We start from the raw sequence: 16,159 nt of genomic DNA, 5'->3' as shown, positions 1-16,159 counted from the left end.
ATAGATATGCACACTATACAATAAGCCTTATAGTGTTATGTATACTACTACATAAAAAACTAATTAATATGTACTTCAATAATAGGTGTAGTAGTAATTGTAATAGATATGCACACTATAAAATATGTACAATAGTGATAAATATGCACACAATATAATATTCACTTCAGCAGTAGGTATGCACACTATATATTAAGCCTCATAGTGGTATATACTACTACATACACACTATATATTATGTACAATCGTAATAAATAAGAACACAATATAGTATGTGCTACAGCAATAATGTACACACCATATAGTAAGCGTTTATAGTAGTCTATATACTATTTGATATGTGTCTTAGAAGAAGTGTAAGAATCATATTGCTAAGTCCTACGTATTACGGTAATATGTACCATTGCATTACACATACCGCTATACACACTATACAGCGTGCTCCTACTAATGTTTTCCAACTACGGTAATACGTTCCATTGAGGTACATATAATACTCTTTATCTTGTCATGTGCGTCCATAGAATATGTGAAACAGTCATATTGCAGAAACTTGTATAAGTGCTTTAGGGATTACAGGAAAAGTTTGAGCACAGAGAACAGTGATACCTGCCACCACCAGGGTGCACACTAAATCCAGAGATCCTGATCTCCAGGTAGATGGGTGCAGATTACAGAGTAAACACTTATTGTGTTCCCGTTATTTCATTATCAGAGTTTGCCTTTGGAATATTACAGGTGACGTATGTAACATCACGGCCAGCACTGGAGCAAGCCACTGTTTGGAGAGCAGTTTTCTGTATTATGTTCTCCCAATTCACAGCCCTAAAAGTGATAGCGAAAATGCATCAAAACATACTGCAGTGTGATGTATAAAAGCACAGCAGGATGAGGTGCTTTCAGGAAAGAGCTATGATGATTGGACAGGGGCCGGCTTGACTGACAAGAGCTTAGTTTAGTGGAGAGAAGACACGCAAACCTTCACAGCTTGATCTCTTTTCTAAAATATATCACACTACCCTTTGAAAAGTGCCGCACGATACAAGAAAATAACGCTCAGCCTCCTGCTTTATCAATTGGAGACATTTTTTTTTAAAATGCAGCCTAAATTGGATGAGGGGGGGGGGGCAGCAGCACAATTATTTAATGAAAGTAACACTAATTAGATGTTACTAATTATTTTTTTTAATAAAGTAACAAATATAATGTATGAGATCTCAGAGGAACTTTTGAAGGTTTCAGGGGAACGATTCTTCATGTTTGGTAATCTTAGGAGTATGTTATGGTGGAGAAAAATGTCTTGTGTTTCTTGGGGAATGAAGGTGAAGAGTGTGGCTTCAATTATTGCCTTTTCTATCAGTTCTATATTTCATTTTTTGTGTCAAAAACATGTGTGTTGTTTTAAGTATAAGCTTGCCTGCAAAGAACTTATAGATACAAGGATGAAAAGTAATGTCCGGAACTAGGAAGGTTCAGGAACTCGGAATTTTTTTGTATGAAGTTCTTTATGTCAATAAGGGATACACATAAATATAGATAGGCAGATAAGATAGATAAATAGATAGATAGATAGATAGATAGATAGATAGATAGATAGATAGATAGATAGAAAATAGGTAGAAAATAGATAGATAATAGATACATAATAGTTAGAGAGATAATAGATAGATAATGGCTAGACAGATAGATAGATAGATAGATAGATAGATAGATAGATAGATAGATAGATAGATAGATAATAGATAGATAGATAATGGATAGACAGATGATAGATAGATAGATAGATAGATAGATAGATAGATAGATAGATAGATAGATAGATAGACAGATTATAGATAGATGGATGATAGATAAATAGATATATAGATAGATAGATAGATAGATAGATAGATAGATAATGGATGGATAGATAGATAGATAGATAGATAGATAGATAGATAGATAGATAGATATAGATAGGCAATGTATGGATAGATAGATAGATAGATAGATAGATAGATAGATAGATAGATAGATAATGGATAGACAGATGATAGATAGATAGATAGATAGATAGATAGATAGATAGATAGATAGATAGATAGATACATAATGGATGGATAGGTAGATAAGATAGATAGGCAATGGATAGATAGATAGATAGATAGATAGATAGATAGATAGATAGATAGATAGATAGTGGATAGATAGATAGATAACAAATAGATAATAGATAGATAATGGATAGATATATAGATAGATAGGTAGCTTATAGATAGATAGATAGATAGATAGATAGATAGATAGATAGATAGATAGATAGATAATGGATAGATAGATAAATAGATAGATAGATAACAAATAGATAATAGATAGATAATGGATACATATATAGATAGATAGGTAGCTTATAGATAGATAGATAGATAGATAGATATTGGATAGATAGATAGATAGATAGATAGATAGATAGATAGATAGATAGATTACAGTTTCATAGTACACTATTGCACATTATTCCTTTTACGTCTTGAGAAGGAAAGGTAGTAATTGAATTCAATGCCAAGAATTTGAGTTAAAAAATAGAAAAAGAGCACAAAGAAACATCAGATGTACCCTGATAGTTTCCAATATGTTACCCTATCTCTTTAAAGGGGTCATTGTGTCAAGGCGAAGGTCAGAGTGTCTTAGGTGTTGAAAGGAAATAGGTTTTATGATCTGGGCTACATTTAAACAACATAATAACGGGACTAACAGGATTAAAGTCAGACAAATACTAATTGACCAGTGTTGTCATTGTGAGTTGTGACTAATTAAAGCTCTTCTACTTTTGTATTTTCTCAGTAAAAACAACTCACATTTGTTGATCTCAACCTAGACAAAAAACAAAATCTCTATATAAATATATACACATATACACACAATCTATCCATCTATCTATCTGTATGAATATGTATATAGCTATAAATGTATATATCTTCTATATCTATCTATCGATCGATCGATCTATCTATCTATATACATATATATATATATATATATATATATATATACAGAGAGAGAGTAACGTACAAGTCTTGCCTCCCCTTAGCTCCACTTTCAGAATATACACTTTGCTCCAATCTACAAGGAATTTCAATCTTTTATGCATTAGTTACATGTGAGTGGCAACTTGAGCTTTAATTAAAATTTAAGGCAGTTTTACAAAAAGTTAAAAGGTGTCTTTCATGGTAGATAAACATATGTTAATGACTTAACTAAATTTCATCTCATCAAGTCCCCCAAAGTCAAAAGGTGAATTGTTTGCTTTGGAATGGTTAAATAGGTACACAATTTACTAGTAAGGTAGGTTCATTTATATGCACTGGATCCAGAGACTACCTGCTGTTACCCACTTTGCTGGTTTTCCTTTTGTTGTGATTTACAAGGGGGCAAAGGTGTCAGTCAACTAATGTAAAAAAAAAAAGAAATGATGCATTCTCCATTTAGAAACTTTATACTGTAGGTCTAATAACTGTAAGTTTTAGTTAAAATGCAAATGCTTTAAAGTATATTTTCTTCATATATTGCTATTACAAAAATATTTATTTCTATTTTATATCAGTGAAATATATAACATACAAAAGAGTGCAAAAAAATGCTGTAAAACGGATAAAAAAATCACACATACTGTAGATTGGCTATATATATATATATATATAATCTATATATAGACAACTATATATATATATATATATATATACACACAACCAATAATTAATCCTGAATAACGTGCATTCCTGCTAATTGCAAATTCTTTATTTACTAAGTCTTTATGAAATGTTGGACCTTTTACTGTCTTTTATAAAAAAGTAGCGTGGCATATGGAACCTCATGATGATGGTATACACTAGTGTACTGCGCATGGTCGTGGAAACACACCTTTAAGAGTTCATTCTCTAATTAATATGTTCTTATGTTGTAAAATTGATAGCAACTCATTTACAAAAAGTCGAAAATTAATAAAGAAAAAATCCCAAAATAATCACTGGAAATAAAAGAAAGTGAACCTTCTGTGCTTTAAATTTGATCTAGTAAGTATTAAACAGCAAACTAAATGCAGATTATGCTGCCCACTGCCTTCCTTAGAAAGTTTTTAGACACAAACAAGTTTTTCTCTGACAATGGACCAAGGGGTTCTCCACACCCATGAAAGAACAGTGACGGTTTTAGTAACACAAAAGCCAAGACTCTGGCACAAGTCTTGTACTAATCTTGATGGAGGGACTTAGCGTGTTTTCCTGGGGGATTGCAATCTTTCATGCGCACAATCAGACGGCTTACCACATGGTCCAAAGGAGACCACAATTGCTCATGGGACCCACGAGATTGCCCATGGACGAGACTTAAGTCGTTTTCTACCAGTAGCCTGCTCCTATGGAGTGGAAGAGAGCTACAACGGTTTACAATTATGATGTGATTTGACATATTTTGGATGGAAAGCAACGCTCTGTTTTACAAACATGGCTTGTTTTTAATTGTTTGTAGTGCGTCAATCATGTCTCGAAAATAATGGAAAGTACAAACAATGCAGGAGTCCATTTCAGTTGAAAATATTCATAAAAATGTTTGTTTTTTTCAATTTGGTCTTACCCAATATGTTAATAAAGATACAATTTGGTTTAACAACAAGTCTCATCAATAAAATACAATGTGCATATACCTTACTCCATAACGCTACCTTGGAAAATCCACATTCGTGTTACCTCCTTCTGAAAGCATGTTCGGACCTTATTATATAAACTCTTATGATTTATATTGTTCCAACAAATTCACTAGCATTGTACCCAGAAAGCAATAAGTCACGTCAGTACACTATGCCAGAATCTTGAAACTTATGCACTGCTACAAGCAAATTTCCAAAGGAAATAAATAAATGGTCCAATTTTGTTTTTCAATTTTTTTTCATATTTGGGAATATTTCTTCCAAAATACCATTCACGTAAATATATTTTTCTGTTTCATGGCATTATTTCCTACTTCTGAACATAAGGGTATCCGCTTCCAATTGAAAATTTATAGCTGATGGTGATTGAATGCTACAATTTAATTGATGATGATTGATACATTTTTGGAATGTTTTAATAATGAATACACTCATAAAACAGATTTCCAATGTCGAGATCATATCAGCATGACTAGACATTTTTCAGCAGATAGCTTAGGCAGGTCATCACTAATATTATCATCTATTGTAACTAATAAAGTAGAAATCAATTATCCACCATGTTATCACATTCTTCACTCGGCTTGTCCGTGCGTTGACAATGACTATGTGCCCAATGCTATCTATTATATAGTGTAACTGCCTCAAGGGGTCACAACTTGTCAAAGAAGACTCATTAATTAACCTTAAGAAAGTGTTTTTGATCAGTACATAAAGGGTACCCCCTCTATGCCAAACCTTTGCCATTCTGTCACCACCCAAATCTGGCTTTCTATTTTGCCATTCTTATTTATAGAATTTACACTGCTTTAGCAATATGGAATTATTATGGAAAGCCATTAAGCGTTGAATAAGTTTTAATTTTTCCAAACATTTAGCTTAGTGGCAAAATATCTAGATATTTTTTCAAAGCATGAAACAATAAAATAGGGTACTGATATAAACTATTATTCAAGCAGAATACGTGCATATAAGCAATAATCTGGTCATTATTTTTGGAATTTAATGATATGGTTGGTAGCACATTGAATTACATTTTCTTCATAGATTTGCTAACGTGAGCACTGGCAACTTTGCATTTCTCCTCCATTTTTATGTACATTAACTTCGGTTTCTCAATATTTTTCTTTAGTTTGTTGCTCCGTCTATAATTTTGCGTTACTGTTACGCTATTTCCGTACTAAGTTGTGATGCAAGAAAGCAGAATATCCTGTTCCAGAATGACCTCAAGTCAAGATGTCTTATTATCGCGCTAGATACGTTCTGTATAAAATGCTAAAATGTAGACCTATAAACGTATAGCGCATATACGCTATGAAGAAATATTAGTTTCATTTCATACACTTTCAATAGGATGACTTGGTTTAAAAGCTTGGCCATAAAATATCCACTTCTGAATGCATTTGAGCAATAAGTTAGATGAGATGCATAAATAAGCCCAAAATCTATTTAGAATACCATATATATCACAAAAGATACAAATGTTAAAAACATATGTTGTAATGAACATGACATATTAAGTCTTTATGGTAATGATCATTCAAAACATGAAAAACAAATACTATAATACTGCACGTAAATTTTTGAAGGACTAATTGGTTTAAACATTATCTATATGTCTATCTATCTATTTATCATCTATCTATAATCTATCTCATTATCTATCATCTATTATCTATCTTCTATCTATCTATTATCTTTCTAGTCCAATTATCTGTCTATCTATCGTATATCTATTTATCTATCATCTGTCTTCTATCTATCTATCTATCTATCTATCTATCTATCTATCTTCTATCTATTATCTATCTAGTCCAATTATCTGTCTATCTATCATACATTTATCAATCTATCATCTATTATCTATCATCTATCTATTATCTATGTATCTATATATCTTCTATCTATTATCTATCTATCTATTATCTATCTAGTCCAATTATCTGTCTATCTATCATATATGTATTTATCTATCTATTATCTATCTATCTATCTATCTATCTATCTATCTATCTATCTTCTATCTATTATCTATCTAGTCCAATTATCTGTCTATCTATCATATATGTATCTATCTATCAACTATTATCTATCTATTATCTATCATCTATCTATTATCTATGTATCTATATATCTTCTATCTATTATCTATCTAGTCCAATTATCTGTCTATCTGTCTATCTCATTATCTTTCTATCATCTATCTGTTATCTATCAACCTATCATCTATCTATTATCTATCTAGTCAAATTATCTATCTAATCATCTATCTGTTATATATCTATATATCTGTCTATCTATTATCTATCTAGTCCAATTATCTATCTATTATCTATCTATAATCTATTATATACCTATCTATTATCTATCTATCTAGTCCAAATATCTATCTGTTTATCTATCTATCTTAGTCCATTTATCTGTCTAGCTTGCATTCCTGTGTATGCGTAAACCATACAAAATAGTCGTATGAATCCCATATGAGATGACTAAATAATGTCACCAGGCCTAGTGCCTATGGACATTTGGTAGAAGTAGTGATAATGTTGGTATACGCAGACAGTAGACAGAGTCCTCATATCTTCAAGTGGTATGGTGCTTGTGGTTTCCCCTCAGGGCAACGTTACACTGAATGGGTCAATAAACTGTGTGTCCCCCTCAAAAGAAAGAGGACAATAAAAAGCACCCTCCAGGTCACAGGTCACCTCATCACTGATTGAGATATTCTCAACTTTCTTTTACTCGTCAGCTAAAGTTACCACACACACAAGCAACAACTAAACAAGGACGAACCAGCTTTAGAGCTCGTTGTTTACAAGGAGACGTGTGTGGAAGCCATGTCACACCCAGGACTTGACTCCAAACGGCAGCTCGGTCATTGGTACATTTGGGTTTGTATTGAAACTTTCTACAAAACATCATTTCTTTTTTTATAGGAGCAACTAAAAATGTGTCTTCTCATGGGATTCACAGTGTGAGCAGAATGATCTAGGGAACTGAAACAGGCCTAATATGCTCCCAGACTGAGAGCCTGGATTGTCTACCTAAAAGACAAAGCACATTAGATGGATTTAAGATGTTGAGCCCAGAAGCGTAAGCCTTTAATATTCACGCTAATATCCCAGTGACTCTGCTATTTAGTCTAGCAATAACTCGAACATTTGCCCTCATTGCGACAAGATATATTGCACATTTATTTTTCCAGTCCTGTTCATTCAAGCAGGGAAATACTTCAATATTTCGACCTTAAGAAGATAGCAGATGTCACTCGTTGGGGTGGACACTCTGTCTTTTAGAATCCATAGTAGATATTGCAATTGAAGTTTCTTCCCTTAATCCAGCATGAGAAGAATGCATCTTACTGAATCAACCACATCATTTAACTTTATAAAAATGGGGTGCTTTTCAGTATTAGTCATTAAGCATAAATGTTATTTGCCAGAGTAATGGGTTTTATGATAAAGATGAATATATCAGGAGGCCTAATGCATTGTCTTGGTTTATTATCCAAAGTACCCAGACCACAAAAGCACTATTCACCAGCTATGATCTGTGAGACGGGCATATGATCATTGTTTTTCTTGTTTCTTGGAGGAAGTTAATCTTAATGTGGTCGTTCCACAACCTTTCCTCGTTGCTATAAGCTTATCTTGTGGTTGACTAATATCTCGCGTCTGTCTCTCCCTCTTTCCATAGATAGGTTGGTCCAAAGACAGTGAATGAGCCTTCACTATCGAGTGAGGGTCTACATTCTGTGCGGAAGTCCTGGTTTCTTTGTACAAGGAATTTCTTCAACAGAGTCATTCTGCTCCTTTTTTCTTCCCACCCAAGGCCCTGTTTACTTCAATGCATCCCTTCGAAGTTCAAGTGTACATGTGATTATACTGCATTGATTGACACTAACAATGAAAATGTCTCATTTGCCCCTAGTTTGGCTTTAATTATTCTGCCACCACAATATGTTTACAAATGAACAAGTCATATACAACCTAGTCGATGCATTTCACAGCTTCAGTCTTTTTAAATTTTGATTTAAAATTCATTGTAGGTCACGTGAATCACATAAGAAGTTAGCCAATATGAGAGAATACCAAAACACTATAAGTATCATATGCATATACGCAAACACACATATATGCATATACACACAAAGACAATACAACATATACACACCGAGTCACACTCATGCATAAACTTCTTTGTTTTATCAAATTAATAAAGAAAATGTATAAAACATGGAGATCTGTATCTGGGTTAATGCAACTCTAATTTTTTATGTTTTTGACGAGATCAACATGGCTTAATAATTATCTATACCTTTGTCAATAAATATATCCATTGTATAAATATTAAATGTGCTGCTGTCATAGTGATTCATTAAAGAATAAGAGAACACTCTACAAGGGACCGCTAGTTACTTAAGTGGTTTAGGCCATGAATAATAATACAATAAAATAATCAGAGTATAATAAATAGCGTAAAAGCATGTGCGTTTATGTATGTAAGTATATATGTGTGTATGTTGGTATATATATTTATATATATCTATATATGTGTATATACTGTATATATATATATGTGTGTGTGTGTGGGGGTATGTTGTATGTATACATATGTGTGTGTTATATATATATATATATATATATATATATATATATGGTTGTATATATGTGTGTAGACATATGTGTGTGTTTATATATGGGTAAATACATATATATTTGTGTGTGAATTATGAGTGATTATATGTGTGTCTTTGAATATTTATGTGTGTATATATGGGTATATGTGTGTGTATATTTATATATGTGTATATATGTGAGTATATATACACATACCTTATATAAATATATATATACATACTCACACATCTATATACACACATACCCACACACACAAACATTTACATATTTATCTATATTAACTCTTACTTTTCTAAATATAATAGATGACTAGCAAATCTTTGCCATTTTCAGAAAAAAATGTCGATTTTGAGCGCTTCCATTGGTAATGTCGTCTCGAGACAACAGCATATTTCACATACAGCACTGGAACTATTCTGTTAGAGTACGCCACTTATTCTACCCTTCTTAAAAAGATATATTGTCCACCCACTGAGGTCTGGCAAAAGGTTAAACAGTACAGCATGCATTTTATATTCAATCGAGTGTTTATTTTTACAGTAAAGACTTTCACACATCTGGATGGATTTACCTTCTTTTTTTCTTTTTTTTTACAAAAAAAAAGGAAGCTCCTACTGCTATAAATGAAGTGTGATAATTCACCCCCCATATCCATCTAGAGTTCTTTTTTCTTCTCTTTTAAACTTAAAAGTAAAAATGGAGTATTAAAAAAAGTGTCAAAAAATAAAGAGAAACCGTAAAAAAAAAAAAAAAAGGATCCACACACAGGAGGACCACTGCTGAGGCCTCTGGAACATTAAAGGTCATTTATCCACAGTGGTTTCAAGTCGGCAACTTCACAGACACTTCACAACGCATTCTGACTGGATGGTCTAATTAAATTATGTCCTTTTTGTCACAGAAACAAGTCAACATATTGCCTGAGTTAATGAATTATCTTATTGGGACAATGCCCTGCAATGTACGCAGCCACATAAACAGGTAAGGAAAATCAGCAATTTGCTTTGGAACAGGCCAATAAACTAATGAAAGGGGGGATAGGTCTGAAAAACTTTGCTGACACCTATGAAAGAACAAGAGAATCACCATAAACCTTTGCTGCTTTCTATAGGACTCTCAGTGACTAGGAGGGCATTTGAAATGTAGTGCATTCACCAAAGGGACATCAAAGCCCACGACTGCATTGGGATAAGCTTCGCGTCCATCAAAAAAAACCATCCCAAGTTCCCAGGCGAAGCAGCTACAGATGCAGCCTCTCGTGCAGCTCCAAGCACAGGATCAGTGGAACCTCCACAACTTTGCCTTACCCTTGGAGACATGCTGTACCACGGTGAGGTCTAACAAACACCCAGTAAACTAAGGTTTAAGCTCCGAAGCAATGATTTAAGACAAGAGGGACTCACCTTTCAACTTTTAGTGTGTTCCTGTTGGACGTGTTGCATGAATTTTGATTGGTTTTGATGGGACATGGCATTACTAGTGAAGCTGATTTTTATAGGGGTGGAGTTTTTGTTTTTTTTTCTTCGCAAAACTCTAAAATAAAGAATGCGAACTCTTTCCTGGGGCTGATTGGGGGGAAGGATGTGAAAAGACTGCAGTTATAAAGCACTGCTTGAAGCAGTCTCTCAATGCGTCTCTGAACTTGATCAGATTTTATGTTTCCTGCAGAGAGACAGCGACAATCCTGTGAAAGTGGCTCAATAGACAGACTTTTGGGCTCAGCAAATCTCAGGATATTACAATTACGGCCATCTTTCTCTCTCTCTTTTATTCCCAATCTTACTCCCTATAGTTCTTTGCAAATGCTTTCCCATAAAGAAAAGGAACGGAATTTATAGAGCTGTCTAAAGCTTATAATCATCACTAGACAAATGCATTTTTTTTTCTTTTTTTTGGGGGTGAAAAAAAAAAAATCCTTTCCTTGATGTCTTAGTGCAGCCCCTGTATGATGAAGGTCTTATGGGATCATATGTGTTTTCTGTATGAAACTACACTGGGAAGTTTAAAAATCCTAACTCAGAGCACACACAACAGGGATTCTCCCCTAAAGTCTCCTTCTTTTGTTTCCATCCAAGCAATTTAACTGTTTATTCCTTTTTGTCACAAGAGAGAGAGAAGGGGGGAGGGATGGAGATATATGAAAATCCACAGTCATAAAAGAGAAAAAAGAGAGAAAATAATAAATAGAATAGACATAAAGTTTATAGGTTTTCATGGCTCATAAAAAAATAGTATGAAACACAAAATGTATCATATATTAGAAAGCAAATGAAGAACAGAATAATTAAGGAGTGCTGGATTTCTCCACATGGGGGAATTTTCAGAATACACATTTGCTTTCTTGTAACGATGGTGAATTTTAAAGGGCCAGCATATCTCAATAAGCAAAGCACAGAGCTACTATACAGCAGAAATAAAAACTACAAAGAGTGCAGAGACAAAGGCTGAAACATTCCCTTCTCTCTGTGCATTGCTAATACTCTATGTGTTGCGTTTACGGGGAAGGTTTCAGGGTCTTAATCAGGATAAATGTAAGATATCGGTATGAAGGACGATCCCTGGCTTTTGATGTTTAGAAAGGTGGTTGAAATTTGGAGATCTTTCGTACAAATATTTGGTCTCTTCGTAATCTGTTAACACACACAGTCCTGGGAGAGGCTGTCACATATATGTTCGCTTTGCATTGCCATTAATTTGCAGAACTAAAGGGGTTAATCTTACCTGCAAATACTAAACCTGAGCAGACCAATCAGAGAATAGATACTAGTGAAGCTGCCATATTCAATGCTAAACTCTGTCAATCAAGAGTTCACAGGCAAATGGGTGCCTGGGGCTGGGCTCGAATGACACTCCCCCAGCTGAGTTTCTATTGGTGCAATTCAGACTGCCTCCTGAGTTGGTTTATGTGTGAGGAGTGAGTGATTGACTTTATCAGTCCAAGGACATTACTCTATTGAAGAGGGTGAACTGTTTCCTGGATTTCCAATAGGCGAAAGGAATAAAAGCAAAACTTATTTTTGTTACCATTGCTTCTGCATGAACTGCATCCTGTGCTGACCATTCTTTTGGGTCTGCACACTGCTCAGGTTCATTCATGACGATGCTTCTAGATGGAGGACCTCAGTTTCCCACCCTGGGAGTTGGTGGGTTTGGGACATCTCGCCATCATGAAATGTCCAACCGAGATGCTGGCATGGGGCTTAATCCTTTTGCTGAACCTTCACATGCTGCAGCTTTTAAGCTTAGTCCAGCCAGTCATGATCTCTCCGCAAGCCAGAGCTCAGCTTTTACCCCGCAGGCATCCGGATATGCCAACGCGCTTGGGCACCATGCTGGGCAGGTGCCATCTTATGGCGGCACTGCCTTTAACTCCACAAGAGATTTTCTTTTCCGAAATCGGAATTCTGGAATTGGGGACGCTGCCTCTCCAGGTGGTCAGCATGGACTTTTCGCCAGCCATGGCCCCCCTGGAATGACTGAACCACCAGGACACCTGATCTTCCCAGGACTTCATGAACAAAGCGCCAGCCACACTTCACCTAATGGACATGTGGTCAATGGTCAAATGCATTTAGGTCTCCGAGGTGATATTTTTGGACGTCCAGATCCTTACAGAGCGGTGCCCAGCCCCAGGACTGATCATTATGCGGCTGCCCAGTTCCACAACTACAATCACATGAATATGAGTATGAATGTGGCTGCACATCATGGCCCAGGGGCATTTTTTAGATATATGAGGCAACCAATCAAACAAGAATTATCGTGCAAGTGGATGGAGGAATCGCCGATGAACCGCCCGCAGAAATCTTGCGATAGGACATTTAGCAGTATGCATGAACTGGTTACACATATGACAATGGAACATGTTGGAGGACCAGAACAAACTAATCACATTTGTTTCTGGGAGGAATGTCCCAGGGGAGGCAAATCCTTTAAAGCAAAATACAAACTGGTAAATCATATAAGGGTGCATACTGGAGAAAAACCTTTTCCATGTCCATTCCCCGGATGTGGAAAAATATTTGCACGATCAGAAAACCTGAAGATCCATAAAAGAACTCATACAGGTAAGAAGACACCAGGGCTTTATTGCTATTGCTATATCAATTTGCAAATTGTAACTTGTTATGCCTGTATATAGTGGCCATGAAAGTTTTATTTAATCAATGTTGGGTTCCATAATTGCTTGATATATTTAATTCCTTATTTATTGCATATTGAGTCTTTTTTAAGAGAGTCATGTAAAATGTCATGATTTGCAGTTTCCTTGTCTTATTTCTGGCTTTCAGTGAACAAATAGGAATTTGTTGTGGGATGATTCACTTTCCAAGCACTTTAGTCCCTTGCATACTGTTAAGTAAACTATAGAAATGCTAATTAAATCTCATTTTCACTCACTTCCGCTCTTTTTCTCCTCTTGATTGGCACATCTCCTAATTAAAGCAGTGATACTTTTGTCAAAGTATTTTTATTTGGAATTCTGTGTTTAATTAAACTCTTTGAAAGCAAAGTGAGCTTAGAAAAGACAGGATGACAACTAATGTCCTCTCTTGTATAACAGGTCTTAAAACTACTCAGATTATTTTTTTTAAGTGACATGGTCTCTTCATATTGTTCTGTAATTGATGAAGGTCTCCGGCTGCATTGTTTTAACACTTCTAACCACGACTATTGTTCTTCCAAAGCCACAATCATCAAATTTTACGTAAATAACAATTACCAGACTGTTTGACCTATTTACAGGATTTCTATAGGTATCTCTTTGTATTTTTATTTAGTGTCAATTTGGCTAGTTAAATATTTCAATATGATATGAGGATGACGTATGGGAATATTTAAAGGAGGAAATCATACAGTCTGGGCCAAACAATATGAATTTCATTAAGGAGGGTAATGGTGGTGGGGGGACGAAACTGTAAATTGTTTCACAGTGATGGCTGTATATACTGTATATATATGCTGCTGCTCGGACTATGTCATCCACTAAGTTATGTATTCTTCTATTAGGTGAGAAGCCTTTTAAGTGTGAGTTTGAAGGATGCGACCGGCGGTTTGCAAACAGCAGTGACAGGAAAAAGCATATGCACGTGCATACATCAGACAAACCATACATCTGTAAAGTGTGTGATAAATCCTACACGCACCCCAGCTCTCTACGGAAACACATGAAGGTAACTACTATTATTGTTTTTTTTGTTTTTTTTTACAAACGTACAAAATAATTTCCCATTGTATATTAAAATTGTATTTGTATTAGGAACTACCCTTAACGTTATATATTATATAGTCACTTATTTATGCAGTCAATTAGCTTCTAAACATGTTAGAAAAGCCTAAGCCACTACCAAGTCTTATCTTTATTATTCTTTAATTACTTCTAATGAATAATAATATTTAGACAGGGTAATAAAAATTATGATTCTCATTTTTTTTTTCAAGGTACACGAATCTCAAGGGTCTGATTCATCCCCAGCTGCCAGTTCAGGTTATGAATCTGCCACCCCACCAGCAATGGTTTCTGCCAGTAGTGAGGAGTCTTCTAAAACTACTACAGCAGCAATTCAGACTAACAGCAACACTCACAACCCAGGATTACTTCCACCCAACTTTAATGAGTGGTATGTTTAAAAAATAAAAAAAATTACACAGAGGCGAAACCGTGCCCAATAACAAGGACCAAATGACGTAGAGAGACCAAGATGGGTTGTTCTACCAAGATGGAGGCGATGGAGTTTATTAAAACAACAAAACAGGGCTTTGTTTTGTTACCCTGGATTTTTTTTCCCCTTTAAAGAAGGCTGTGGACTAATTGTGTCCCTTTCTCAGGATTTGAAAAAATATTTTGGCATTTGCATTTCTTATCCAATTTTTTTTTATTTTTTATTTTACCAGTATTAAATTTTTTTTCTTTTTTTTTACACTATAGGTTCTTTAACAGTGTATTTAACAGCTAAAAAAAAAATCATTCACCTTTCCTGGTGATTGTAAAACTCTCACACATTCTTAAACTGTGCCAAAGTCTTGTTATGTCTTGAACTTTCTCAAAGCATTACACTTGTGAATGTATTCCTTGTCCTATAGGGTCAAAGCTGTTGTTCGGTATATTTTCAGGATGGGGATGTGTATTAATTCACAGATTGTGACCGTTTAGTATACAGTTGCCTTTTGTAAGAAGTTTTGTAAATATATCCATGATGCCATATTTATCGTTTGTAATTTAATTATTGATACAAGTGCCGGGAACTGAACAATATTTATGAAAAAAAAATTTTCTAACAAAACTCTGTATAGCTTTTGGTTATAACTGCTTTAGCATTAAAGTTTATTGTTTTGAAAAAAAAAAAAAAAAATCGAAATTTTTAATCGTCTAACCAATGAGTTCCTTTGCATTAACAATCTTTTTTATGAGGGGGGGCGAGAAAAAAAAAATTCCACATTATACAAGAATATTTTTGGATGATTGTAACACTCTGTTGCTGGTGTTTAGGTGACAAGGATAGATATCAAAGGCATTTCAAAGTGGTTGATATTTGTTTTTGAGCAGTAAGTATAATAAATTTTCCTTTCAACGTCGTTCAGGCAAATCATATATTTCTAATCAATTCAGTTGGGTACCATGACATCTCTATCTAATGCTTCAAAGAACAAATGGGAACATGCTGCTGTTCTCCAGCAAATTTCAAAGAGTTTAATAGGTTCAGTTTTATCTTGTAAGGGGAAAAAAACCCATGTAAGGAATATTAATACTGTGACATAGGAAATGGCGTAGTCAGGTAGAAGATGGGTTAAAAAGAAAGAATGTAAGAATTAAATAGAATTTTGAGGCCTTAACGTG

At 34.6% G+C, this 16,159-nt stretch overlaps 1 protein-coding gene and 1 long non-coding RNA gene across 2 annotated transcripts in view; one reads left to right on the top strand and one right to left on the bottom strand.

The window, feature by feature from the left end:
- LOC143809383 (uncharacterized) overlaps window positions 1-11,553 on the bottom strand; it is a 465,098-nt gene extending 453,545 nt beyond the window's left edge. The window contains exon 1 of the long non-coding RNA XR_013222255.1: window positions 10,728-11,553. This is a non-coding gene — a long non-coding RNA (uncharacterized LOC143809383). The remainder of the gene's footprint in view (window positions 1-10,727) is intronic.
- Window positions 11,554-12,217: 664 nt separating this feature from the next.
- On the top strand, window positions 12,218-15,674 carry ZIC3 (Zic family zinc finger 3). Its single transcript, XM_077285268.1, has 3 exons — window positions 12,218-13,391; window positions 14,332-14,495; window positions 14,764-15,674. The coding sequence occupies exons 1-3, from the start codon at window positions 12,419-12,421 to the stop codon at window positions 14,950-14,952; spliced, it is 1,326 nt and encodes a 441-aa protein (XP_077141383.1). The 5' UTR covers window positions 12,218-12,418; the 3' UTR covers window positions 14,953-15,674.
- Window positions 15,675-16,159: the final 485 nt, after the last annotated feature.

The sequence above is a fragment of the Ranitomeya variabilis genome, chromosome 2, assembly GCF_051348905.1.
Source record: "Ranitomeya variabilis isolate aRanVar5 chromosome 2, aRanVar5.hap1, whole genome shotgun sequence".
Lineage (NCBI taxonomy): Eukaryota > Metazoa > Chordata > Amphibia > Anura > Dendrobatidae > Ranitomeya > Ranitomeya variabilis.
This window is presented reverse-complemented; position numbering and strand designations above follow the sequence as displayed.